Source organism: Peromyscus maniculatus, chromosome X (assembly GCF_049852395.1).
Source record: "Peromyscus maniculatus bairdii isolate BWxNUB_F1_BW_parent chromosome X, HU_Pman_BW_mat_3.1, whole genome shotgun sequence".
NCBI classification, from domain to species: Eukaryota; Metazoa; Chordata; class Mammalia; order Rodentia; family Cricetidae; genus Peromyscus; species Peromyscus maniculatus.
This window is the reverse complement of record NC_134875.1, coordinates 134,970,551-134,994,634: the sequence shown is the minus strand read 5'-3', so window position 1 is coordinate 134,994,634 and position 24,084 is coordinate 134,970,551. Positions and strand designations below refer to the sequence as shown.

Below are 24,084 nucleotides of genomic sequence, written 5' to 3'. Positions count from 1 at the left end.
CATTGGGGCCGCGTGGTGGTGACTTAGACACTCCAGGCCGGGGGGGCGGGCCCTACGAGGCGTGCTCCTCCCACCCGGGAGTCAAGTTTACGGAATAGCGCTGCCAGGCCGGACGCGCCGTGGCCTGGCGGCCCGGAGGACTACATCCGCCTGACCCAGCTGAGCTTGACTCTGTCTAGGCGCGCCATGTTCGCGCGTGGGTCCCGGAGGCGCCGCTCCGGGCGTGCGGTGAGCAGGGCTCAAGGGCAGTGGTGGGGGTCAGGGGTAAACTGAGACCCGGGCGAGGGGGCAAGGCACTCGGACAGAAGGGAGGCGCCCCAAGGAGGGCCTGGAAATTCCCTTCTCCAGCTTTCCCTAGACTTGGGCGCTGGGATCGAAGCACACTCGTGGATGCAGAAACGTGTAGATATGGTGGCTCAACCCCCTAACACATCTCACACTTTTATCCCCGCTGCAATCTGGGGACACCTCCCTTTCCTGTGATTTAATCCTAAAGGTGAAAAGAATAGAGTCTTGGGATATGCGGTTGGGCAGGGACGTCCTGAGTTTGTGAATAAGGAACCGCTTACATTGGAGGACTGTAAAATGAGACTGGGGGTCCTTCACTTGTGAGTACCAAGAGTCAATAAACTAAGATTTAGTATAAGATTTCCAGGCTTCCATCGGAGTTTGGAAGCTTTTGACTTCCTAGATAGGAGGATTTCCTCTCTTTCTTTGAAAGATCTCTAACCAAGAAAGATGGAATCTGGACCAAAGAAGAGAATAGTCCTCAATATGAAGGGTAAAGGCAAAGATTTCTTGGGCTGGGGCCTTCTGAATGGAACAGGGACATCCTGTGGTCCTAAAGATAGATACTCCTCAATTTCTCAGGTAGGAGAGATGGAAGCAGGGTTTGGGGGAGGGGCAGCAGCACTTCTTAGGGAAGGGCATTGCCCAGAGTTCATGAGGGATTTCAGGGAAGGATGGGTTCGCAGACGCCTACCTTGTGGAACTGGATGTTGAAAGGGTCAGAATGAGCCTTGAGAGGGAATGCCCATATTAGGGACCCTTCTCTTAATAGGGAGAGGACTCTCTCTGACGGACCTGTCTGAGAACTAGACAGGGGACAGAGCAGCCCAGACTGGAGAATTCCCTGAAAAAGGAACGTACAGGAAAGTGGTCTCAGCTGCCCTGCCTCTGGTTTGATTGTTTCCTCCTCCCCCGCGCTCCAGGCGCGGTCTCAGCCTGCCCAGCGCTGCCCCCAGTGAGACAGGCCCCAGCCTGCGGTTGCGAGCCTGGGAGTGGAGAAACGGGCGTTGACTTCTCCCTCCCCACTCCCGCACCTTATTTCGTCTTGCATCTGCCCTCACCCACTACAGCCTCCCGAAGCAGAGGACCCTGCTCATGGTCAGCCCTGCAATTCCTGCAGGGAACAGTGCCCAGGCTTCCTGCTGCACGGCTGGAGGTAAGTGACCCTAGCCTTGGTCAGAGCCCCGCCCCAAGGCTTGGGCTCCGCCCACAGAGCAGAGTTGGGAAAGGAGCCTCCAAGTCCTTTCCAGAGCCCCGCCCCTTGACTCATTCCCAAGAGACCTGTTCCCAAGAGAGTTCCATAGCCCTGCCCCCCCCCCCAAAGAGTCTTCTCCCAAGTCTGAGTCCCAGCTCTAAAGGGACCTTCTAGCCCTTACCACAGACTCCCTCAGCCCTCTTCTTGGGCTCCGAACTTTTCTTCTAGACCCAGTATTCTCTCCTACCGGAGCCTTGCACCCAAAGTCTAAGAATCCATAGTCCCACAGACTCACAGTCATGTTCCCACTCCCCCTATACAGAAATTCAGGGCCTCAACACAAGATCTGCCTTCAGGGGTAGTTACCCCACAGAGTACAGACTCTTTCGCCTTGATTTGTGACATCAGTCTCAGTCCCGGAGTCCCGCCCCCGTTGTCCTGAGAATCTGACCCACGTACCAGAGCTGGAAGAGTTAGGTGATGTCCTTCAGCCCCTGAAGCCCCACCCCTTAATATCCTGCATACCAGGATCACACCAACCCCCAGTCCTCTAGGCCCCAGAAGCTGAGCCTGGCACAGTCAGTGTCCCATGGCCTGGTCACAAGCAGAGTCAGACCTTGGCTTAGCCCCAACTCCTGTCAGCCCTGGTCCCAGCACAGAGCTCTATCCCAGCTCGGAGCCCTTTGGTGTTAATCTGCGTGTCCTGCCCTTCTGCCGGACCTGGGCTGCCTAGGGGTCCGGGTGGACAACTCCTTAGTAACTGACTCCTCTCCTGGCTCTCGCAGAAAGATCTGCCAGCACTGCAAATGCCCGCGGGAGGAGCATGCCGTGCACACCGTGCCTGTGGACCTCGAACGCATCATGTGCCGGCTCATCTCAGACTTCCAGCGCCACTCCATTTCTGATGACGACTCAGGCTGTGCCTCAGAGGAGTATGCCTGGGTACCCCCTGGCCTTAAGCCAGAGCAGGTGACCACCCTGCTGGCCACCCACTCTCATTCTCCAGTGGGTGCACACATATGCAAGCACATATGGATTTGAGTGCGAACCTATTTCTGGAGTAATGCTGGAGTGTGGTCCAACTGTCAGTGTCTCTCTGTTCTGAGTGATCACTGGGCCAGTTCCTCTGGGTCTTGTTCACTTTTCATCCCATTTCTTTTTTCTTTTTTTTAAAGTGTGTGTGTGTGTGTGTGTGTGTGTGTGTGTGTGTGTGTGTGTGTGTGTTTATGCACCAGGTGTGTATGGGTGCCTGAAGAGGCCAGAAGATGGTATCAGATCTCTTGGAAGCGGAGTTATAGGAGGTTGTCAGCTGTCATGTGTGTGCTGGGAACTGAATTCCGGTTCTCTGGTGAGCAAGAGAGCACTTTTAATGGCTAAATCATCTCTCCAGCCCCATTTCTAGTCTATCCATACTTTGTTCATCACATCACCATGGATGTATTCGTTCAATTGTTACTGAGCATTTTTTGTATGTCAGCCATGTCTAGGCACCGAGGACAGTAAAGAAACCATAAAACAGGGCTTGGGGATTTAGCTCAGTGGTAGAGCGCTTGCCTAGCAAGCGCAAGGCCCTAGGTTCGGTCCTTAGCTCTGGAAAAAAGAAAGAAAGAAAGAAAGAAAGAAAGAAAGAAAGAAAGAAAGAAAGAAAGAAAGAAAGAAAGAAAGAAAGAAAGAAAGAAAGAAAGAAAAACATAAGCTGGAGGTATGGTTCAGGGATAGAGCATTTGTCCTAGCATGCATTTGACCCTGGATTCCAACTCCAGCACTAAAATACACATAGATGCACATGCATGCAGATACTTATTTTCCTACATAGGAATACCAAATTCCAAAGATGCTTGTCTCTTACATAAACTTGCATAGCAATGTATGTAACCTATGCCTTACGTAAAATGGCATACTATTTGTATAGAACCTACAAACATCTTCCCATACACTTTAAATCTTCTTTAGATTATAATACTTGATATGCTGTAAATGCTATAAGAAGTTATATTATTTATGAGCTGGGTTGTAGCTCTGTTGTGAAGAATATGCCTAGCATGTGCAAGGCCTTGGAATCAAGCCCAGAACCAGAAAAAAATATAGTGTTTAGGAAAAAATAGCTGGGTGTGGTGATACATGTCTGTAATCTCAGCACTGGGGAGGCTGAAGCAGGAGGATTACCACAAGTTCAAGACTATAAAATACCAGGCCATCCAGGGCTAATAATAAGACCCCATCTTTAAAAAAAAAAATAACAACAGCACAAAAAAAAAAGTCTGTGTGTAGGTGTTCAGTTCATATGGATCTTTTAAAAATACCTTTGGTTAGTTAAACCCTCAAATATGGAACTCTCACATGCACAGGGATGACTGTGTGTCAGGCGGTAGAAGGACTGGGGAATAAAAAAAGAAAGTTGAGGGGAAGAGAGGGAGGGCGGCCAGGATTATAAATAGAGTGTCCAGGCAAGCCCTGTCTGAGCTGCCCTGGAGAAGGTGAAGACATGAGCGTTGCCGAAATCTGAGCTTGGCACAGTCCAGGCCAAGTGAGTAGTGAGCACCGAGGCCGGATGTGCTTGGCACATCCGTGGGAGGAAATGTGAGGCAGGAGCAGAGTGAGCCAAGCGAGAGGAGTTACAGGAAAGGTCAGAGGGACTGGGGGTCACGGGGCGAACTTGGCTCCGAATGAGGGGAGAGGCTCAAGAGGGGTGTGAGAAGAGGGACCGACTTGTCTCATCCCGCAACAGTGTATCTGGCTGGCTGCAGTCACAACCTGTAGCAGTGAGGAGGAAACTGTGTCAATCGTCTGGGTGACTACTGAGGGAGGCTTGGGTCTGGAAATACATAGAGAGCTAGGAAGAGCACACTGGGCCTTTGCACATGCTAGTGCACTACCACTGAGTGGGTGACACCTCCTGGCCTCAATTCTGGGATACATTGCCTTTTGTTGTTGGGGGAGGATTTTCTGACACAGGGCTTTTTTATCCCTTGATTGGTGTGGAACTCACTACGTGACCCAGCCTGGGCTAGACTACTTAACAAGTCCCCAGTCTTTAAGGAAAGAAATTGAGCAAGGCAGAGGAAGGCAGATCTCTGAGTTCATGGCCAGCCTGGTCTACAGAGTAAGTTCCAGGACAGCCAGAACTATGCAGAGAAACCCTGTCTAGGGAAAAAAAGAAAAGAAAAGAAATTGAAAGCCAGGCACAGTTTCACAGGCCTTTAGTCCCAGCACCCAGGATGCTGAAGCAGGTAGATCTCTGTGAGTTCAAGGCCAACCTGGTCTACATATCAAGTTCCAGGCCAGCTAGGTCTACAGAGTGGGACCATGTCTCAATATTTACCTATTTCCATATGTATATGTATACATAGATGTATAATACATGTGTGTATATACACATATATATTCAGTAATGGTTAGAGTGAGAGAGGAGTGAAGAGCGAAAGAATACCTTACAGATGAATGGATGAGTTAAGTAGTATGAAAAAAATCAAGGCAAACCAGGCATGGTAGTGCATGCCTGTATTCTCAGCTCTCAGGAAGCTGAGGCCAGCCTGATGGAAACAGCAAGGTCCAAACCAGCAAGAACTACATATGGAGACCCCCCCATCTCAAAGGAAAATGGAAGGGAAGGGAAGAAGAGAGAAAAGAAAGACAATCTGAGCATGTTTGAGTCACCGTTGGTGGTGCTAGTTAGCTAGGACTTGGAGACAGGTCACAGGGCTGCGTGTAAGACACCTTAGCCAGCAGATGGTAGTCACAGCCACGAAGGTGCATGCAGTTTCTAAGAAGGACCAAGGACTAAGCCCCATAACCATCCCATATTCAGGGGTCCACTGGTTGCAGAACAATTTAAAAGAGGAGAAGAACAGGCAGTGAGGAAGGCAGGAAACCAGGGCTCTGCGGTATTCTGGAGGCCAAAGGAAGAAACTGTTTGCAGGAAGAGAGCGTAATCAGCTGGGGCCTGAACTACTGATGGTCTAACCAATGAGGACTAAGACCCGAACAATGGTTTTTACAATGCAGACGTCCCCAGTGACCTTAATAGCTTTGCGGGTGGGCAGGGCCCGAAGCCTGGCTGGAGTGGGCCCAAGATACAATGGGAGCCGAGGAAGTAGACTGCCTGGGAATGCTCACAAGTCTTGAGAAGTTTTACTGTAAAGGGAAGAAGGAAGCGGGGCTTGGAGCTTTGCTCTGTAGGTCACTTCAACCACGCAGGGGCTTTGGGAAAGAGGATGGCATCAGGAGAAGTGCCCTTCGGGGGATTTTAATTTTCCCATAGAACCAGGGACCCGTGACCACTCTGTATCCTGGCTCACCCCTAACTGTAACTGTTTTCTTCTCTCCCCCTTCCATGTCCTCCCAGGTTTACCAGTTTTTCAGCTGCCTCCCAGAGGACAAGGTCCCCTATGTCAACAGTCCTGGGGAGAAATACAGGATAAAGCAGCTGCTGCACCAGCTGCCCCCGCATGACAGTGAGGTGAGTGAAGGAGACCAGGAGTGGGGCACAGCCTGGACAAATTCGGGGTGACTGGAAAGAAATGAACCGGGCCAGCTAAGAAAAGGTGAGCTGAAGCCGGGCAGTGGTGGCACATGCCTTTAATTCCAGCACTCGGGAGGCAGAGGCAGGTGGATCTCTGTGAGTTCCAGGCCAGCCTGGGCTACAGAGGGAGTTCCAGAGAAACCTACACAGAGAAACCCTGTCTTGGGGGGAAAAAAAAGAAAAGGTGAGCTGAGCTGAAGTGAAAGGTCTGGGGAAGCAGGAGCCAGAAGGGGACATTCCTTAACCAAACATAGCTAAGCCTTGAGAGAAGAGGTGAGGACTGGGTATTTCCAATAGGTGGCTACGTGGCTAGGTGGCTATATATATATAATGGCCTAGAAGTCAACTCCATGAACATGGATGAAGTCTAGAAGACTCCTCCTCTCCCCAGGCACAATACTGCACGGCCCTGGAAGAGGAGGAGAAGAAAGAGTTGAGAGCCTTCAGCCAGCAGCGGAAGCGGGAGAATCTGGGACGGGGTACCGTTCGAATCTTCCCAGTGACCATTACTGGGGCCATCTGCGAGGAGGTGAGCTATAGGGGGCCTCGCCAAGTGAAGACCCCGAGGCCTACTACCTAACGCCCAGTGGGGAGTCTCTAGAGCCCTCTGATGAATAGAACCTGTCCCCTAGACACCACTGTTGGGTCCAAGCTGTCTCTGAGAAGGCCTTGATGTACATTTCTGTGGTTTCCTCTCCTCCATGCAGAGGGCATCAAGCAGGGACTGTCTTTGGTCTTCTTGTGATCGGGACTTGTTATTAAGATTTGACCCACATAGCTGGGCATGGGGGCTCACACCTGTAATCTCAACATTTAGGAGGCTGTAGCAGAAGGATTGTTGAAAGTTCAAGGGCAGCCCAGGCTACATAGTAAGACCCCGTCTCAAAACAAAGAACTGACTTACAAGTCCATCCCCAACAATGGAAATTAATAACACCAACAAATAATAAACTGATGTATAGTGGTAGTCTGAATCCTGAGATAGAGCCCTCCACAGTTGGTGGAATTTGTCTCCAAGGCCATCTCTGGTGGGTGGGAACCTGTCTTTAAAACTATTTGGTGAGGTCCATTGGCTGAGACCTCCTCTGGATTTCCCCACTTAAGATTTCCCCCAACCACCTAGAGGAAGGATTGCCTGTAAGGCCACCCATGGTGGTTGAGGCCTGTCTTTATGGTTTTCCCATGAGCAGAGTCAGTCTCTTAGGTGTCCCCCCTCCTCCTTGTGAGTGAGAACTATCTCAAATCTATCCTGTAGGTGGTGCTAGTTACTGGAGAATGAGGAGTTCAGGGCCAGCCACAGCTGTGTATTAAATTCAGAGCCAGCCTGGGCTACATGAGACCTTGTCCAAAAAATATATATATATACAAGGTTCACCATGGGAGAGGTTCAAGTTGTCCCATGCTTGGCTGACCCCATCCCTCCGACTCTCTTGGTGACTGTGGTGCTGTCTGTTATTTGGCAGTGTGGGAAGCAGATCGGAGGTGGGGACATTGCAGTATTTGCCAGTCGAGCAGGCCTTGGTGCCTGTTGGCACCCTCAGTGCTTTGTGTGCACCACATGCCAGGAGCTGCTGGTTGACCTCATCTACTTCTACCACGCCGGCAAGGTCTACTGTGGGCGCCACCATGCCGAATGCTTGCGCCCTCGCTGCCAAGCATGTGACGAGGTTTGTGCCTCCCTGGCCGGAGGTGGGAATGGAGGGTGGAGAGAGGCCGAAGCAAGCTCTCCTGACAGCCCCAGGGGCTCTGTGCCCTGCAGATCATCTTCTCCCCGGAATGCACGGAGGCCGAGGGCCGGCACTGGCACATGGGTCACTTCTGCTGTTTCGAGTGTGAGGCTTCTCTAGGAGGGCAGCGCTATGTGATGCGTCAGAGCCGCCCCCACTGCTGCGCCTGCTACGAGGCTCGCCATGCCGAGTACTGTGATGCCTGTGGGGAACACATCGGTGGGTGAACGTGATGGGACAGGACAGATGCGTGTAGAACAGCTGGGCCCACTCGCCTTCTCTGTCTCTGTCTCCCCGCTCCACTGCCGCCTCCTCCTCCTCTTCCCTCCTAACCCTCCCCGCCCTTTGGTGCAGGAGACGGGTCTCAGGGCCAGGGTCTCCAACGTCCTCAACAGACTTTCTGCCACTGAGCTATATTCCTCAACCCATGTGCCATGCTTTGTAAATGCCACCTGCACATCAGTCCCCCACCACACGCCTAAATCCACCTGCAGAGCACCCTCTGATCTCAGCACTCGAAAAGGAAGCCTTCACTGCCCAGAGCTACGCTCTATTCTTTCCCACTCTCCTCCCTCATCCTACCTTCTAAAACTGGCTTATTTCCCACCAAAGCCATGTCTTACCTAAGCCCTGCCGGCACTGTGCATGCCTCTTTTCAGATCCAGCCTTCCGTTTGCCTGAAACCCCTAGTGTCCACATAGTAGAGCTCAGTGCCCATCTGTGCCCTTTAAATGGGCATCCCAGGGAAGAAAGAGGAGAGGGCACCATTGCCAGCCCCTCTCCTCCAAGGGATAAGAAAGATGAGGGCCAAATCTCACATTATCTGCTTTCTTCAGAGAAAGGGCCCCTTCTGGGAGTGGGGAAGAAAATCAGGGTACCCTACCTCAAATACCCCCACATCTTCCTAAGATCCCACCATAGCGGGATAGCCTATGGATGCTGCCTCAGTTTTCCTCCTCCTCTTGGTCCCCACAGGCCTGGACCAAGGCCAGATGGCTTATGAGGGCCAACACTGGCACGCTTCAGATCGCTGCTTCTGCTGTAGCCGTTGTGGTCGAGCCCTGCTGGGCCGCCCCTTTCTCCCACGCCGCGGCCTTATCTTCTGTTCCCGAGCCTGCAGCCTTGGGGCCGAGACCCCCGCCCCAGGACCTGGCCGCCGCAGCTGGAGCGCCGGCACAGTCACCGCACCGCTCACAGCTTCCTCGGCCTCTTTCCCGGCGGCGGCGGCGGCGGAGGGGACATCTGAGACAGCCAGCAAAGGCACCTGTACCAAAGCAGAGCCTGGTGAGCCCTGCCTTTTTCCCAGCCTTGCCTGAAGCATTCTGGCTCCCAAGTAGCTGGGCCCATCCTCCTCCTCCTCGGCTCCATTTCAGGCCATTTCAGGCCTCGGTCTCTGACTCCACCTGTCTGCTGAACCCTGGGTCTGCCCTGCACCTGCACAGAGGTCATAGGACACCTAAACTGGTCCCATCTTGAGGCCAAGTACTTCCCTCACTTCCTCCAACTGGTCACCCTCCACCCAGGCGTCCCCTCCATTCTGTCTCAAACCAAATCTACTCCAGCCTTTGATATATCCCCTTCTGGCCAATCCACCCCATTCCCAGACCACAACCTATACAGCAAACCTTCCCTACTCAGGCTGATTTACTTCCTATCCATCCCTCCACCTAAAGCCTGCACCAACAGTCAAACTTTGGGGTGCCCCATCTCTGACCCCTGCTCCACTTCCCAGTCCCGGTAGAGGAAAGAAGGAATTCCCAAGTCTTCCCTCAGGTAAAGGCCAGAGAGAGCGGGCAGATACCAAGTCTTACATCTTTCTTTTTATAGCTGCAGGCCCAGACGAGCCTCCCCGCTTTCTGAGAGGGGCCCCTCACCGCCACTCTATGCCTGAGCTGGGGCTCCGCAGTGCTCCTGAGCCACCCCCAGAAACTCCTGGCCATCCTGCCCTGCACTCAGATGATAATGCCTTTGGTCGCCAGAGTACCCCGCGTGTCAGCTTTCGCGACCCTTTGGTGTCTGAGGGAGGTCCACGACGGACCCTGAGTGCACCCCCAGCCCAGCGCCGCAGGCCACGAAGTCCCCCACCCCGGGCCCCCAGCTGCCGCCACCGCCGGCGCCGACGCCGGCGCCGCGGGAGCCACCATCACCACCACCATCCTGGCAGACATGGCCACCACCGATGTAACGTGGGATCGGGATCGGATTCAGGATCTTGTTCCAGCTCGCCCTCTAGCCCCAGTTCAGAGTCCTCTGAGGATGATGGCTTCTTCCTAGGGGAACGGATCCCGCTGCCCCCTCACCTGTCCAGGGCCAGGGCCACTCAGGACACCGCAACTGAAACCTTTAACTCCCCAGCCCCGCCACTTGTCCAGGTGTCTCACCCAGTGATGCCTCGCCAGACCCGAGACAAGAACTGCATCGTGGCTTGAAGGCAGGCAACGTTAGAAGGGATTCTACTGTCCAGTCAGTGTAATCGATGATTCCCCTACACTAAGTCATGGCCCCCTTTCCACCCTCTGTTTGTATTAGTGGAACAATGCAATAGTTCTTTAAAAAAAAAAAAAAACAGGCCTGGCTTCCTTGCTCCGGTGGCTTTGCCTCAGTTTCCCTCCTGGTGCTAACGTACAATTGATCAAAAAATTAACTTATTCATTATAGATTTTAACAATCTGTTTATTATTTATTTAGCCCTTCACAGCTCACCCCACAGAGAGAAAAGGTAATTTGTAGTGGGTTCACTCATCTTGTAGCTTATGTGGGGGGATGGTTCAAGCAGAACTCATGTCAGCTGCTGGTACTGCAGAGCAATGGGGGGGAGGGGGGACCGGACACAGACACGGGACCTAGGCACACCCAGGAGGACAAAACTGTCCCATCAAAGGCACTTTTTACAGGGGATGGAGCTCAGCGGAGAGTGCTCGCCTAGTATGCGGATGGCTCCAGGTTCAATCTCCTGTACCATAAGCACTTTCAGTGGGGTCAGAGAAGTGGCTGGGAGTGTTGTAGAAACAGGAGGAGGTATTTTTTTTTTCTGAAACAAGGTCTCACTGTGTCGCTCTGGCTGGCCTCGAACTCACAGAGATCCACGCGTCTCTGCCTCCTGAGTGCTGGGATTAAAGGCACGGACCACCACATCTGGCAAGAGGAAGTTTTTGATGGAGGAGCTATTTGCAGGTAGCAGAGACAGGTGACTGGGGATCACGGGCCATCTGTGGGGTCTGCGAGAGGAAGAAAGAAAGCTTTGCTAGATCGACCTTTTACCGGCAGGAATGCTCACACACTTAGAATATTTCCTGGCACATCAATACAGGACAGATTTGGCAATCAGACCCTTCCCTGGGAGGTCCTTTTCCTTTTTCCTTCTTTTTTTTTCCCTTTTAAGTTTTTTGAGACAGAGTCTCACTATGTAGCCCTGGCCGTCCTGGAACTCAGAGATCCACCTGCCTGACTGCTGGGATTGATAGACACTTGCCACTACACCTGTCCCTTTTTCTTTTTCTGCTCTCAGTATGCATGCACGTGTGTGCACACACTCACACAGGTACGCACACACACATCCTCTCTCTCTCTCTCTCTCTCTCTCTCTCTCTCTCTCTCTCTCTCTCTCTCTTACCAGTAGGGGCTGCTGTATGTCTTTGCTGCTTCAGAGGGAAGGTAAAGTAGGCATCACAGCCAAAGAGCAATGTAGCAAATATTCCCAGTACCTGAGGAGACAGGAGCGAGGGGAATGGATTAGAGGATGTACCTACCTACTCAGGCTCTTGTACCCACCTCCAGGGACCGGCCTATGTGGGATAATGACCATCCAGCCCTATGCTAGGAAACCAGGGGACCTCAGGGAAAGAAAGGTCAGGAGTCTGAATGCGAACTACCCCACCATCTCCCCAGTTACCTCGCAGCACAGGTCAGGCACCCCCATTGGCTCATATGTAGAGGGCATGCTTCATACTACATTTGAGGCAAAGTTCTAGCAGATGGTACCCTACCATGTTGACAAAGGTCTCTATGTCAGACACGGGACAGTGTTTTACAGCAAATGATCTTGGCAGATAAAATCAAAGTCCGGGGCCAGACTTTGCGCCAAGTCCTGCTAGCAACTTTGGCCTGGTGTGGCTCACACTCCTGCAGAGGTCCCTAGATCCTCAGGCCTTCTTCCTGTCTTGGGATCTGCTTCTTGGGCTCTTACCCCAGCGGCAATTTTGGAGCTGCCTTTTCCTTCTACAAGGACAACAATGGAGGTGATCAGGTAGAGGATGGCCGCCACGAGGGCTCTGAAGAAGTCCTGTGGATGGAGAAAGGTGGTAATCTCAGCATCCAGAGTGCCCCAGACCATTCCAACTTCCCAAGCCCGCTGCCCGCCCTCCGCAGTCCTGGCCCCTTCCTCACAGTCCACGGCCAGTTGATGAATGATATCTTGGAGTGCAGGTCACACATGTAGAAGACAAATAGGACAGCAGCAATGATCATCTCAATCACAGACAGGGACGAGTATGCTGACGTCGAAGCACTGAAGCAAATTAAAATCACCAGGCACAGTATCTAAGAGGGGGACAGAGGACCGCAATCAGCCGCGGGTTAAGAGCAACGGTTTAAATTAAAAAAGCGGTATCTCAGGAGGCGGTGGTGGCGCACGCCTTTAATCCCAGCACTGTGAGTTTGAGGCCAGCCTGGGCTACAGAGCGAGTTCCAGTACAGGCTCCAAAACTGCACAGAGAAACCCTGTCTCGAAAAACCAAAAGGAAAAAGAAAGAATGAAAGAAAAGAAGAGAATAGATCTCAAACTCAAATCCACTTCCCAAGACTGGTGATGTGCTCTGTGGCCGAGCATCTGCGAGCATTTGCCTAACATGTGCGAGGCCCCAAGTTCTGCCCACTCAGCAGAGAGAGGTGGGGGTGGGGAGGAAAGAAAAAATCCCTTTTCTCAAGAACTACCAGGAGTGAGAAAATGACACACAAGAATTGCGAAACCCCTCTCGCGTGCTCTGTGTTCTCCAAGCATTGTCTTAGAGTTTTACATGTCTTCTTTCGCTTAATCATCACAACAATCTAATGAGCTAGCTACTATTCTATTTTACACATGAGAGATTTGAGTCATAGAGAGGTTAAGTGGCTTGCCCAGGGTCACCCGGTAAGAAAGGAGCAGAATTATGTGCTTCGGTTCCCCTTTCCCTGAGGGGAGTGGCTCTGCCAGGTGTTTTGTGAGCGCTGGTGGCGCCAGCGTCCATGCCTTTAGGGGAGGGACGTGCGGTTCCCCAGGCAACCCCTTTGGGCAGGGGTGAGACTGACACTAGAAGGGCAGGGCTCCGTTAAAGGCGCCGCACCTCTTTTATAAGTGACCCAAAGCCAGTGTCCACTTGGAGGGGGATGGAAAACCAAAGTTCCCTATAACCATCCAAAGAGCTAAGGACCTCCCATCCAGTCCCAAACTGGCAAGGGAAAACTGGCGAAGGGTGGAGAGCCCTACCCTAGGGGACTAGCTCTACCCCACCCCAACAGGCCCCGCCTTTGGGCGCGTTGCCAGCCCGCCAGCCAGTGCCCAGGCCGGCCACGCCCTGCCACGAGAGACATCCACTCCCCAGGACCCCTTCTCTGGATCCACTATGAGTCTACGCCCCCCACACCGAACCCCCAATATAAGTTATGGACTCGTCGCCTCACCAGTGCACCTCCAGCTCTCCACTACTTCGCCCATGCCCCACCGAACCCCCTGCACCTTGGCTTCGATCCTCCTCCACGAACTCACCCACCTGCACCCCACTGCCAATCAGCCTGGCCACGTGCCTGCCTCAACCCGAACAGTCCAGGACCGAGCGGTCCAGCCTGCACACGCGGCCTCTGCCCACCCTCCGGTCCCAGAACACTCACAATCTCAGCAAACAGGAAAATTCCCTTTTTGGTGCGAGAGAAGCTGGTACAGGCTAACCAGCAGCCAGGAGCTGAGAGGCGCTCAGAGTCCGCCATGGTGTGTGCTGGAGTCGCTGGGGCGCAGAAGCTCTGTTTTCTGGCTCACGAGTTCGAGTCGCTGCACACCCAACCGTTTGTCCCGCCGTCTGGCCGGGAAGGGGGCCCCCGGGCAAAGGAGGGAATGAATCACCGCGCCTAGCTGAAGCGGGCGGGGCCGGAGGGGGCCGGGCCAGGTGGCTGCCGCCCCGGAAGCCCCCTTTGCCCTCCGGCCAAAGACAGTACGGGTCCTGTGCACACCTCCATCTTCGAGGTGTCTGGCAACTCCAGATACCAGGTGCAAGAATATAGAGACCCTTAGCTTTTCAAAAAATGCAAAAGCGCTACTTCCACTCCGAACCGAGCGACTCTGACTTCCTACATTTGATCTTAACCAAAAGGCCAACACGCAATAGAGCAATAGAGTGACTCAGTTTCCTTGGCTGGGGAAAAAAAAAAAAACAGCCGAGGCCCTGTTTAAACCCGAAATTCTCGAGACCAGGTATGTTTTCTGAATTCGGAGTGCTTTGACTTTTAGAAGGTTTTCCCTTTGCGTATATAGCGATGGTTCTCAACCTGTGGGTCGCGACCCCCTTTGCGTCTAACGACCTTTTCACAGGGGTCGCCTCAGACCACCAGAAAACAGATGTTTCCATTAGGATTCATAACAGTAGCAAAATTACAGCTATGAAGTAACAATGAAAATAATTTTATGGTTGGGGATCACCACAACGTGAGGAACTATATTAAAGGGTCACAGCATTAGGAAAGGTGAGAACTACTGATAGATAGTATATTACCTAACACTCTCTGCAGGATCTGGGGTATTAAAACTCAATTACCTCAAGAAATGGTGTAAATGTTCACAATAAGTGAGATGAAGAAAGATTGAACATTGTTCCTGAGTAGGTCAGGTCACGTGCTGTAGTCAAATGATACCAAGCTGGGGTGGGGAGGGTGCAGTCGGTTTCCAGAGTTTGGGAAGCTTTGGTTATATACAAAGGATAGTGCAGTGTGAAATGTGTCAATAGTGCTGCAAAGGCTGGGTGAGAACAGGACCCGGTGGTCACCTGGTAAAGAGTAGTGCATATCAGTAATCTGCTTAGAGCCGAGGGAACCAGTGGCTTACTCTGTGCTGGGCAATTCCAGGGAAGTCTTCAGCCTACGTGCTGGACCTCAGCTTTCTGCTTCTGAGAAGAGAGGCCAAGGCAGCTTTGGTGAAGAATAGGGAAAGTACACACTTTTGCTGAGAGCTGGGCAAGGTAAGGGGATGGTTCTTGGAATGCAATTTTGGGTAAGAAAGATGACATTTTGCACTGTGTTCCTGAGCAATTAATTTCTCCTAGCCATGTTAGTGTCTGACTCTGAAATCAGGACACACACCCCCACACACAGTGTCTTCTGAACATTGGTTTTATACTCGTCTCAAGTGTCAAGACATCATTGGAAGGCCCGAATTCAATCTAAGGTCCTGCCTGCCCCCACCCCAAACACAGATCCCTTTCAAATGAAGGAGCTCCCGTTTACAATTGCCATTGTTGAAGGAGTGACTGAGTAATGGAAAGGTTGAAACATTTTTCTCCCTGTTGAGTGCATGCGTTCAAGCAGCGGCAAATACCTGCACTTGTAGAACAGGACAAATTTAGCTGCCTCTGGCCTTTGTGCTTGCCGGTCTCATTACTGGATGCCCTTCCCCCAGCCTTTCATTCACTTGGCTTCTGGTTTTTCAGGTTCCACTTCAAACGCTATGTCTTCAGTCGAAGCCAGCAGCCCACCACCATCTCCCACAACATGACCCCTCCTTTTCTTTGTTTTTCGTTTCCTTTGATGTTTGAAACAGTCTCACTGTGTAGCCCAAGGTGGCTTAGGGCTTAGAACTTGTGATTCTCTTATCTCACTCAGCTGCCCACATGGAGGAATTATAGGGATACACAATCTCCAGCCAGAACCCCCCTTTTTTTAGATGACTTCTCTTAGAAGTTCTCTTTTGTGCATTCCTGCCATTCTTGTCTGGCATCAGTCTGTTTTCACTATCCTAGCCGCACAACGATAGAGCTTTGTCTAGCTCCCTGCTGTCCACCATAGAACTCTCGAGAGCAGGTATCCAGTTGAGGTCCAGCTGCTGTTTGTCAAGTAGGGGCGAGATTAAGACGAAAGGTTTCAAAACCAAGCTTTGGCTGATCCTGCTTTGAGCTCTGCCCCCGCCAACCGATTGGCACTCTCTGGGCCTCATTTCCCTCTTTGTGAGATGATCTCTCCGAGTCGGTGAGCAGGTGTGTAACGAGATGAGAATAAATACCCCATTAAAGCTAGGGGCAGGGATGAAGGTAAACTAAGGAAATGGTGGCTGCGGTTACTATATTAGTCCCCATGGGTGTGACTGTTTAGGATTATAGACTAGAACCCTTTCCTGACTTCTGGGGAGCCATACTCCCACTCTACTCTGAGTCATGAGTAGCTGGAAGTCACCCCCACACACCCGCACACTGTTCACAGCACTAACACTTCAAGTGTTCGCTTCTCTCTATCCCAGCTGCCAGCTGTCCCTGTTTAGTTTTGCAGTCTGCCCCACCCCCACCCTCAGAGCCACCTGAGACTCTGGTCCTGTCATTTCTCTCCCCTCCCTGTATCCTCCTTAGAGGAGCGAAAGTTGCCTGTTTGGACCACAACTTCCCTCTTTGGGGGATGGGACTGAGTGTTCAGGATGTGGTTAACAGCAAAGGTGACTGGACATTTGTAGCATTGGCTAGAGCCTGCGTTGTGGCTCCCCGGGTTGTCCATATAAGCCTTTTGACAGTAGGACTCAGCTCCCAGGGTGGAGGAAACTCGTCTCTTCCCGAGACCAGGACCGCCCAGAGCAGTTTACCACCTTCTAAGGAAAAGAGGAGGCGTGGACCAAAGATTTCTAACAGCCCTTTTTAGCATGAACCACTCCAGGCGCTGACTCAGACCTTCCCCACTCTGTCCCTAAGTGGGGTCCAGGGCCCCAGCCCGCGCCTCCAGGGTAGCAGTAGGGTAGCAGTCTACGTGCCGGTTAAAGCTAGTTTTTCAAGCAGGAAGTAGGAGACCGCAGACTCTGGGTGGAGGAAGGCGCCAGGTTTCTAGATTTGCTTATCTTGATGTCTGTCGGCTGAGGGTCTGAAGGATTCCATGCGGGAACCCTGAGCCTACTGGGGCACGCCCACAGCTGGCCCACTTCTGCATTCCCCATGCCACATGCAAAAATATGCGTTCTCCAAACGTGAAATGAATGAATAGGAAGAAGTGCAGGGCTTAGCAAAGCAAAGTAAACTGGGGAGCAAACAGAAATAAGGATCCATCTGGAGGCATGAACACGCAGCTTTCGGATGGTTTCATAGGACCTTCATCGAAACCAGATCAACCCAGCCCTCCCTTCCAGGGTGGACTGGGAGGAAGCCTCACCCCGCCTAGAGCACCTGGCAAGTCAGGACTAGATCCAGCTTTTTTATTACCTCCCGACCGGGAAAGAACTAGGAGAATCTGAGGCGCGCGGGGGTGGGAGGGAGTGCGAGCACTCTGGGCTCCGGCAGGGCCGTACCACTGGCATCTTGAAGGGGTGGGGACCAGTCCACTGAGCAATGCGCAATGGGAAGGGACTAGACCAGGTTAAAACTCTAAGGGGAAAGCTAGAGCCAGGCGATCAGGCATGCTAAAACCACGTGAGACGTCACCAAGTGAGCACAGAGCTGTCTGTTGGTGCTCAGTGCCTCCGCCTACCAGCTGCCATTTCCTGAGCGAGCTGCGCGCCCCCGCCCCGAACCCCTAGAGCCTGTGAGAGCCGGTCCTCACTGGGCACCAGCCAGGGCCCAGGGGTGCCAGGGAGGCGGTCGTCCAAGTCTTCTGTGGGGTGCTCCACTGCAGGGACCACGTGGCCAGCAGCCACTGCCTCGGGACTAGGTTCCAGACTGGTCCGGGTCTTGGGCGGGTGATGAACTGGGGAAATAGTGCTGCGAGACTTTGTCATCCTGCTTCCCCTAGGATCCGGGCTGCAATCTGGAGAGAGCAATGCTGAGGGTTAGATTGGGTGGTGGAGTGGGGAAATGGACATCGGTGCCTTGGCTAAGAGTGGCCAGAAAAGCCTTCGAGAACGATCTCTTCAAGGCCTAGAAGTGCCACTCCCTCACAAACCCAGACATTACCCCCTCCAGATATACCTCTGCAATCCAGGACATGGCCTCCACGGAAATCATTGCCCAAAGGAAGTCAAACCTTTGGAGCGTGAGGCTTTCCTATGTGAGACTTCTGAACGCCCCTCTCTCGCTCCTTCTCCCTTGGTTCCCTGCCCTCTCACCTGCTGATCAGTGCTTAAACATTGGAGGGGGGGAAGCTCACGTATGGAGGTCAGAGAGGACAACTTGAGTGGACCAAGTCTCTCCTCCCACTCTGTGGGTCCCGGGGATCAAACTCATGTCGTTAGGCTTGGTGGCAAGCACTTTTATCTGCTGAGCTGCCTTGCCAGCCCCCTTTACTTGTCTCTCACAACTAAACCCCTTACTCTGTAAATACAGAGCGTATCTGGGAGATGGACTCCACACGGCTTCTCAGATGGCAAGCGCCGGCCCACAGAACTGCATCCCAGACGGCAGAGTCCTCCGTCTCTGTAATCTTACCCCATTTTCCTGAGACTGACCCTTCTAAAAAACAGCTTTTATCCCGGACTCTCCTCTCCTAGGACCTCAAAAGCACTCTCTCTGAAGTTCCTGCTCTGGGATGCCCCCCTCCCTGTCTCAGATTTTGTGAATTCTATAACCCAGCCCCGGCACCGGACCTCTACAGTCCCCACGGAGACCACTAAACCCTTTCTACCCAGGATCCAGCCTCTCTACTCTCTGATCCTCTCCTTCCCCTCTCTGATCCCTGCTTCTCTTCCCTGGGAAACTCAGCACCTCACCTCTCTTCTGATGGCCTCCACCCTCCTCAATCCTTCTAGCATCCATCTCTTGAGGCCGGCGGAGTACTAGGCAAAGTCGGGGGCCTCCCGTGCGTATGCGCTCCACCACCTGGGCATGAGTGAGTCCCTGTGTTGACTCTCCATTGATATGGAGCACGAGGTCACCGGCCTGCAAGAACACAGTGGCGTATGAAGGGCAGACGAAGAACACTTGGCAAGGACAGGGACCATATCTATGAATGGCCTGCTGCTGAGAGCTAACCTGCAAACGACCACATCGCTGGGCTGGCCCATTCTTCAGCAGTCCATGTATGGCCAGCGGCGCAGGCCCAGATACACCTCGTCCTCCTTTTAAAGTGAAACCAAAGCCTGCAGGACCTCGGACCAGCTCCACAGAAAATTGACCAGTGGCTTGGGGTACTTTCAAAGCATAGCTTGCCTTATTCTGGGTTACTGGAGGTGGTTCCATACATGTCCCCAGAGTCTCAGGCCTTCGATGCTGGAATAAGGGCAAGAGTATACATAAATTAGCTGGGTGAATGTCTTAGTTAGGGTTATTACTGCTGTGATGAAATGCTGTGACCAAAGCAACTTGGGGAGGAAAGGGTTTATTAGGCTTACACTTCCACATCACTGTTCATCATCAAAAGAAGTCGGGACAGGAACTCAAACAGGGCAGGAACCTGCAGGCAGGAGCTGATGCAGAGGCCACGGAGGGCGCTGCTTACTGGCTTGCTCCCCATTGTTTGCTCAGCCTGCTTTCTTATAGAACCCAGGACGACCAGGCCAGGGATGGCACCACCCACAGTGGGCTGGGCGCCCCCACACCAATCGCTAATTTAAAAAAAGGCCTTATAGCCAGATCTTATGGCGGCATTTTCTCAGTTGAGGTTCCCTCCTTTCAGAGAACTCCCTTGTGTCAAGTTGACATAAGACTAGCCAGCACAGTGTAGAAAGTGAATGCCTGTAATCCTAGCACCGGAGAGTCTGAGGCAGAGGGATCACCATGAATTTGAGGGCAGCCTAGTCTACTTATCAAGTTCCAGGCCACCCTGGGCTACAGGGGATGCAACAAAAGCACAGCACTGAGTAGTGGTACCTGGGATCGATGTTCCACAAGAGTGGTATGAGGCAGGCGACTGTCTGTGACTTCTATATCTGCAGAATCCAGAACACTAACAGCTAAGATATGGAAGAGACAAAGAGGAATATCAAAAGATGCTGACATGGAAACAACCTGGGACTCCTGGGTTAACTTTTTCAAAATTATTTTTACTGGGGGCTGGGAAGAGGGTTCAGTGGTTAAGAGCACCGTCTGTTCTTTCAGAGGACCCAGGTTCAATTCCCAGGACCCACATGGTGGCTCACAACTGTCTGTCACTCCAGTTCAAGAGGGTCTAACGCCCTCTTCGGCCTCCATAGGCACTGGGTGTGCGTGTGGTACACAGACATACGTGCAGGCATAATATTCACACATAAAATTAAAACATGGAAATTTTGTTTCTACTTTATTTTATGTGTATGGGTGTTTTGCTTGCATGTCTGTCTGTGCAGCACCTGTATTCCTGGTGTCAGATCCTCTGGAACTGGCATTACATCATGAACCACCATGTGTGTGTGCTGGGAACTGAACCTGGTTCTTCTGTAAGAGCAACCAGTGCCCCCTTTTTTTGTTTGTTTGTTTTGTTTTGTTTTTCAAGACAGGGTTTCTTTGTGTAACAGCCCTAGCTGTCCTGGAACTTTGGAACTTGCTACGTTGACCAGGCTGGCCTTGAACTCACAGAGATCTGCCTGCCTCTGACTCCCCAAGTGCTGGGATTAAACGCATGCACCACCCCCATCTGGCTTCAACTCCTTAAAAATTAATCCTATACCATCCATTTGAATACTCCATGCCTTCCTCCCAGATGTTAATAATACATTGGCTACATGCATTAGGTAACACCCTAAGTGGCTGTAGCTTAGTAGTAATGTGACTTCCTAGCATGTGCCACATCCTGAGTTTGGCCCCAGTACCTAAAGAGTTAAATAAACACAATAATTTTAAAAAAAAAAGTACCTAAGGCCTTCAGGAAGGTTACCATCCCCAGATTAGGTTCCTGAAAATCTAGACTACAACCTCTCATTAGCCTACAAAATTTATTTCATTTCTCACATTTCAAGATCCACCCACAGCAGAAGACTATAATCCCAAAATTCTAGAAGCTGGGGCAGGAATATTGGCTCAAATTTGAGGCCAATGTGGCCTCCAGCATGAGACCTTGTCTCGTGAAACCAAACAAGGGACTGGAGAGATAGTTCAGCAGTTAAGAGTTCCCACTACTCCTGCAGGGCAACCAGAGTTCAATTCCCAACACGCATATGGAGGCTCACACCTGCCTGTAACTGCAGCTCCGGGTAGATCTGATACAGTCATGTGTACATACCTACACACACACACACACACACACACACACACACACACACACACACAAGTAAATAGATAGATAAAGAAATAAATAAAAGCCAGGCATGGTGGTGCACACCTTTAATCCCAGCACTCAGGAGGCAGAGGCAGACGGACCTCTGAGCTCTAGGCCAGCCTGGTCCAAGTAATGGGTTCTGGTACATCCAGGGCTACATAGAGAGACGGATGCTGTCTATAAAATTAAATAAAAACTAAAACATTAAACACACACACACACACACACACACACACACACACACAAGAAACTAAGCAAAGAACGATCTCCTCTGATATGTCCAGAGCTTCCACGGGTTGACTGGAATTTCAGGCTCACCCCTTTGTAGAGAACTCATCTCTCCCTAAGTGCTGCCTCTTGGAAATGACATTTTGGACGATTTCATACATGTATAAAATGTATTGAAATCATCCTTACTTCCATTATGCCCTCTTAACCCTCTTCCACTCCTGCTAACTCCCTTCTTCCCAGCCACCCCCTCCTGCACCCTGGTTTGTGTATGTGTTGCAGGTAGCTACAGTTGCTGAGTGTCCAAGATTACGAATGCCAAATCGGAGCCTCTTAATAACCACCCAGCCCAGCACTTTCCACATATGTTCTGAAACTCATCTATCGCAATAACCCTGAAGGAATACACTCTAGTTCGCGAGGTCTCGCTCCCTCCTAACCCCTCCCTGCGGAATCACACTCCTTAACAGTTCTTGGCCTTCTGGCTGCAAAACCTGCCCCGCCCTACCGAGTCCTTGCACCTACCCTCCTTGTGGCGCAGGCGCAATGTGGCACCTGCCTTTCGTGCCAGCGCTGACAAGTCCGCTGCGGCTCTGGCCGCCAGGGGGCGTGCGTCCAGCCGCTCCAGGAGCTGCCGAGCGCGGGAGCCCCCGGACCCAGGTAGGCCACCTCCTGCCCAGGAGAAGGAGACAAGTCATCATGGACCCAGAGCCGTGCAGCCCCGACCTGAGTGATTCCTAAGTCCAAAGACCTAGAAATGTCCCTCCAGATATACGGAGATTCCTGGCTACTCCTATAGTTCCAGAGATCGCCGACAGTCCCCTCCTCTCCTGGGACCACCACCACCACCACCACCATCCCCCAACTGCCCCATCTGTATGCACTGCCAGCTGCCTTGCCCCATAAAGTCCCGGGAGGCAGCCATTTGACAGCAATAGACCTGGACACCTCTGAGCACCCAACAAATTTCTTTGGAGCTCACCACAGGGTCCTCTAGTAACACTAGATGCCAGAATTCTTTCGCCGTGTCTCTGGGGACCCTGCTTGGACTCTCCCACCTAAACCTCTCCTTGCAAGCAACCCTGAAGCCCCCAATTTCACCTCTAGTAAACTAGGCAATCCCTCCTACACCCAGGAGTTTCCTTAAAGGCCCAGTGTCCCTCCCCTCAGGGTACAAGTATCTCCAGGTACCCCCTCCACAGACCCCCCCCCAGCCCACCCTCCTAATGCCCTACAGACTGCCTGCCTCTAGGTTCTTCTGGATGAGCTAGGTCTCCAGAGTCTGATGTGCCCCTCCAACACACACACACACACACACACACACACACACACACACACACACACACACACCCTTGAGTCTGTAGGGACCTGAAATACAGTTTCCATGCTGGGCCCCTGGTTGCTACCCGGACAGCCTGCGCACTAAGGCTGATGTTTACCACTTGGGGGATGAAATGGTTAAGAGCCGACAGGCAAGACAAGGTGGCCTGGGACGTCTCCCTCCCTTCCTCTCTTCTCCACCCACGCCAGTACCTCCTCTGCTCCCTCTAGGGTCTGCGGTGTTCCCAGAGCGAGAGTCCATGGCCTGTGGAGCGCCTGGTGGACTCGGGGCAGCCAGGTGACTAGTTTTTAGCACAGGGGCGCGCTCAGTTGGCTCCTAGCCCAGGCCTGGACGCGGCTGTTGCCTGGCCAGTCCCAGGCCTGGCGTCCGGACCTGCGAGGTGACCTACCTGGCCGCAGGCGAGGAGGCCTGGTTGTGGGAGCCTGTAAAGTCCGAGTTTAGCCTTGCTCTGCCCCAGGCGCTTCTAACTGGGAACTGGTTAAAACTGAAAAGCCAGAGTATTGCAATTGTTAAACAAGATATGCAGGAAATGGAACTTAACTAGACTGCTGGAAGTGTAAAAAGGTATACTAACTTTAGAAAACAGCTTGTGAGTATTTTTTTAAATTAAACAATCAGAAAGAAGACTAATTAAACATACACATATGATCCACCTATTCCACTCCTGAGTACTTATCTAAAAGGATGCACACTTTCCATAAAGACTTGAGTATGAGTGTTTATGAAGCCTTTGTTTCTTGTCGCCTTCTCCTTGGGCAGCCATAACAAAATATTACAGAGTGGAAGGCTGAAACAGCACAAATTTATTTCCTCTTGTTCTGGAAACTGGAAAATGAAATATCAAGGAGCTGGCCAATTTGGTCCCGAATATTTGTTTGTTTGTTTGTTTGTTTCTTGGTTTGAAGGTAACTGTTCGCCGGGCAGTAGTGGTGCACGCCTTTAATCCCAGCACTGGGGAGGCAGAGGCAGGTGGATCTCTGTGAGTTCGAGGCCAGCCTGGACTAAAAAGCAAGTTCCAGGACAGCCAGGGCTGTTACACAGAGAAACCCTGTCTCGAAAACAAACAAATAAAAAAAATGTTAGTGGGGTGTAATGGAACACATCCTTAATCCCAGCACTAGGGGGGCAGAGACAGGTGGATCTCTGTGAGTTCAAGGTCAGCCTGGTCTACAGAGCAAGCTCCTGGCCAGCTAAAGTACATGGTGAGACCCTGTCTCAAACAACAACAAAAATTTAAATGTTGGGTAGGGTGGCATAGTCCTGAATCCCAGGTACTTGGGAAGCTAAAGCAGAAGCATCAGGAGTCCAAGGTTATTTGACTACGCAGCTTGATGGAAAAGAGCCAGAGATACAGGGGACTTTATCAAAAGATGTGGTTGAGGTTAGGGGATGTAGCAGAGAGCCGAGTGCTTATCTAGCATAGATAATGCACTGAATACTACCATATCCAGTTCTCTCTCTCTCTCTC

At 51.9% G+C, this 24,084-nt stretch overlaps 3 protein-coding genes and 1 long non-coding RNA gene across 7 annotated transcripts; 2 read left to right on the top strand and 2 right to left on the bottom strand.

Moving 5' to 3' along the window:
* The first annotated feature begins 79 nt into the window (after nt 1–79).
* Nucleotides 80–10,402, top strand: Prickle3 (prickle planar cell polarity protein 3). Of its 3 annotated transcripts, XM_076562228.1 has the most exons (10): nt 124–228; nt 722–870; nt 1,359–1,444; nt 2,269–2,452; nt 5,829–5,942; nt 6,397–6,534; nt 7,469–7,672; nt 7,765–7,951; nt 8,708–9,016; nt 9,560–10,402. In XM_076562228.1, the coding sequence occupies exons 2-10, from the start codon at nt 739–741 to the stop codon at nt 10,159–10,161; spliced, it is 1,956 nt and encodes a 651-aa protein (XP_076418343.1). In that variant the 5' UTR covers nt 124–228; nt 722–738; the 3' UTR covers nt 10,162–10,402. The 3 variants fall into 3 exon arrangements, with proteins under 3 accessions (XP_006995125.1, XP_076418343.1, XP_076418342.1); XM_006995063.4 differs by lacking the exon at nt 722–870 and having other exon boundaries at nt 80–228; XM_076562227.1 differs by lacking the exon at nt 124–228 and having other exon boundaries at nt 265–870.
* Nucleotides 10,385–13,834, bottom strand: Plp2 (proteolipid protein 2). Its single transcript, XM_006995064.4, has 5 exons — nt 13,598–13,834; nt 12,119–12,271; nt 11,919–12,014; nt 11,346–11,436; nt 10,385–10,950 (listed from the first exon to the last, which is right to left on the bottom strand). Exons 1-5 carry the CDS (start codon nt 13,691–13,693, stop codon nt 10,931–10,933), a joined length of 456 nt encoding a protein of 151 aa, XP_006995126.1. The 5' UTR covers nt 13,694–13,834; the 3' UTR covers nt 10,385–10,930.
* A 20-nt stretch (nt 13,835–13,854) lies between these two features.
* Nucleotides 13,855–17,312, top strand: LOC143270908 (uncharacterized). The gene is made up of 2 exons (XR_013048118.1): nt 13,855–14,174; nt 14,822–17,312. It is a non-coding gene; the product is annotated as an uncharacterized LOC143270908 (long non-coding RNA).
* On the bottom strand, nt 17,125–22,960 carry Magix (MAGI family member, X-linked). 2 transcript variants are annotated; one of them, XM_006995065.4, is made up of 6 exons: nt 22,808–22,960; nt 21,800–21,946; nt 19,684–19,766; nt 18,847–19,083; nt 18,585–18,753; nt 17,125–17,686 (listed from the first exon to the last, which is right to left on the bottom strand). In XM_006995065.4, the coding sequence occupies exons 1-6, from the start codon at nt 22,854–22,856 to the stop codon at nt 17,394–17,396; spliced, it is 978 nt and encodes a 325-aa protein (XP_006995127.1). In that variant the 5' UTR covers nt 22,857–22,960; the 3' UTR covers nt 17,125–17,393. The 2 variants fall into 2 exon arrangements, with proteins under 2 accessions (XP_006995127.1, XP_042125446.1); XM_042269512.2 differs by lacking the exon at nt 21,800–21,946 and having other exon boundaries at nt 22,808–22,922.
* Nucleotides 22,961–24,084: the final 1,124 nt, after the last annotated feature.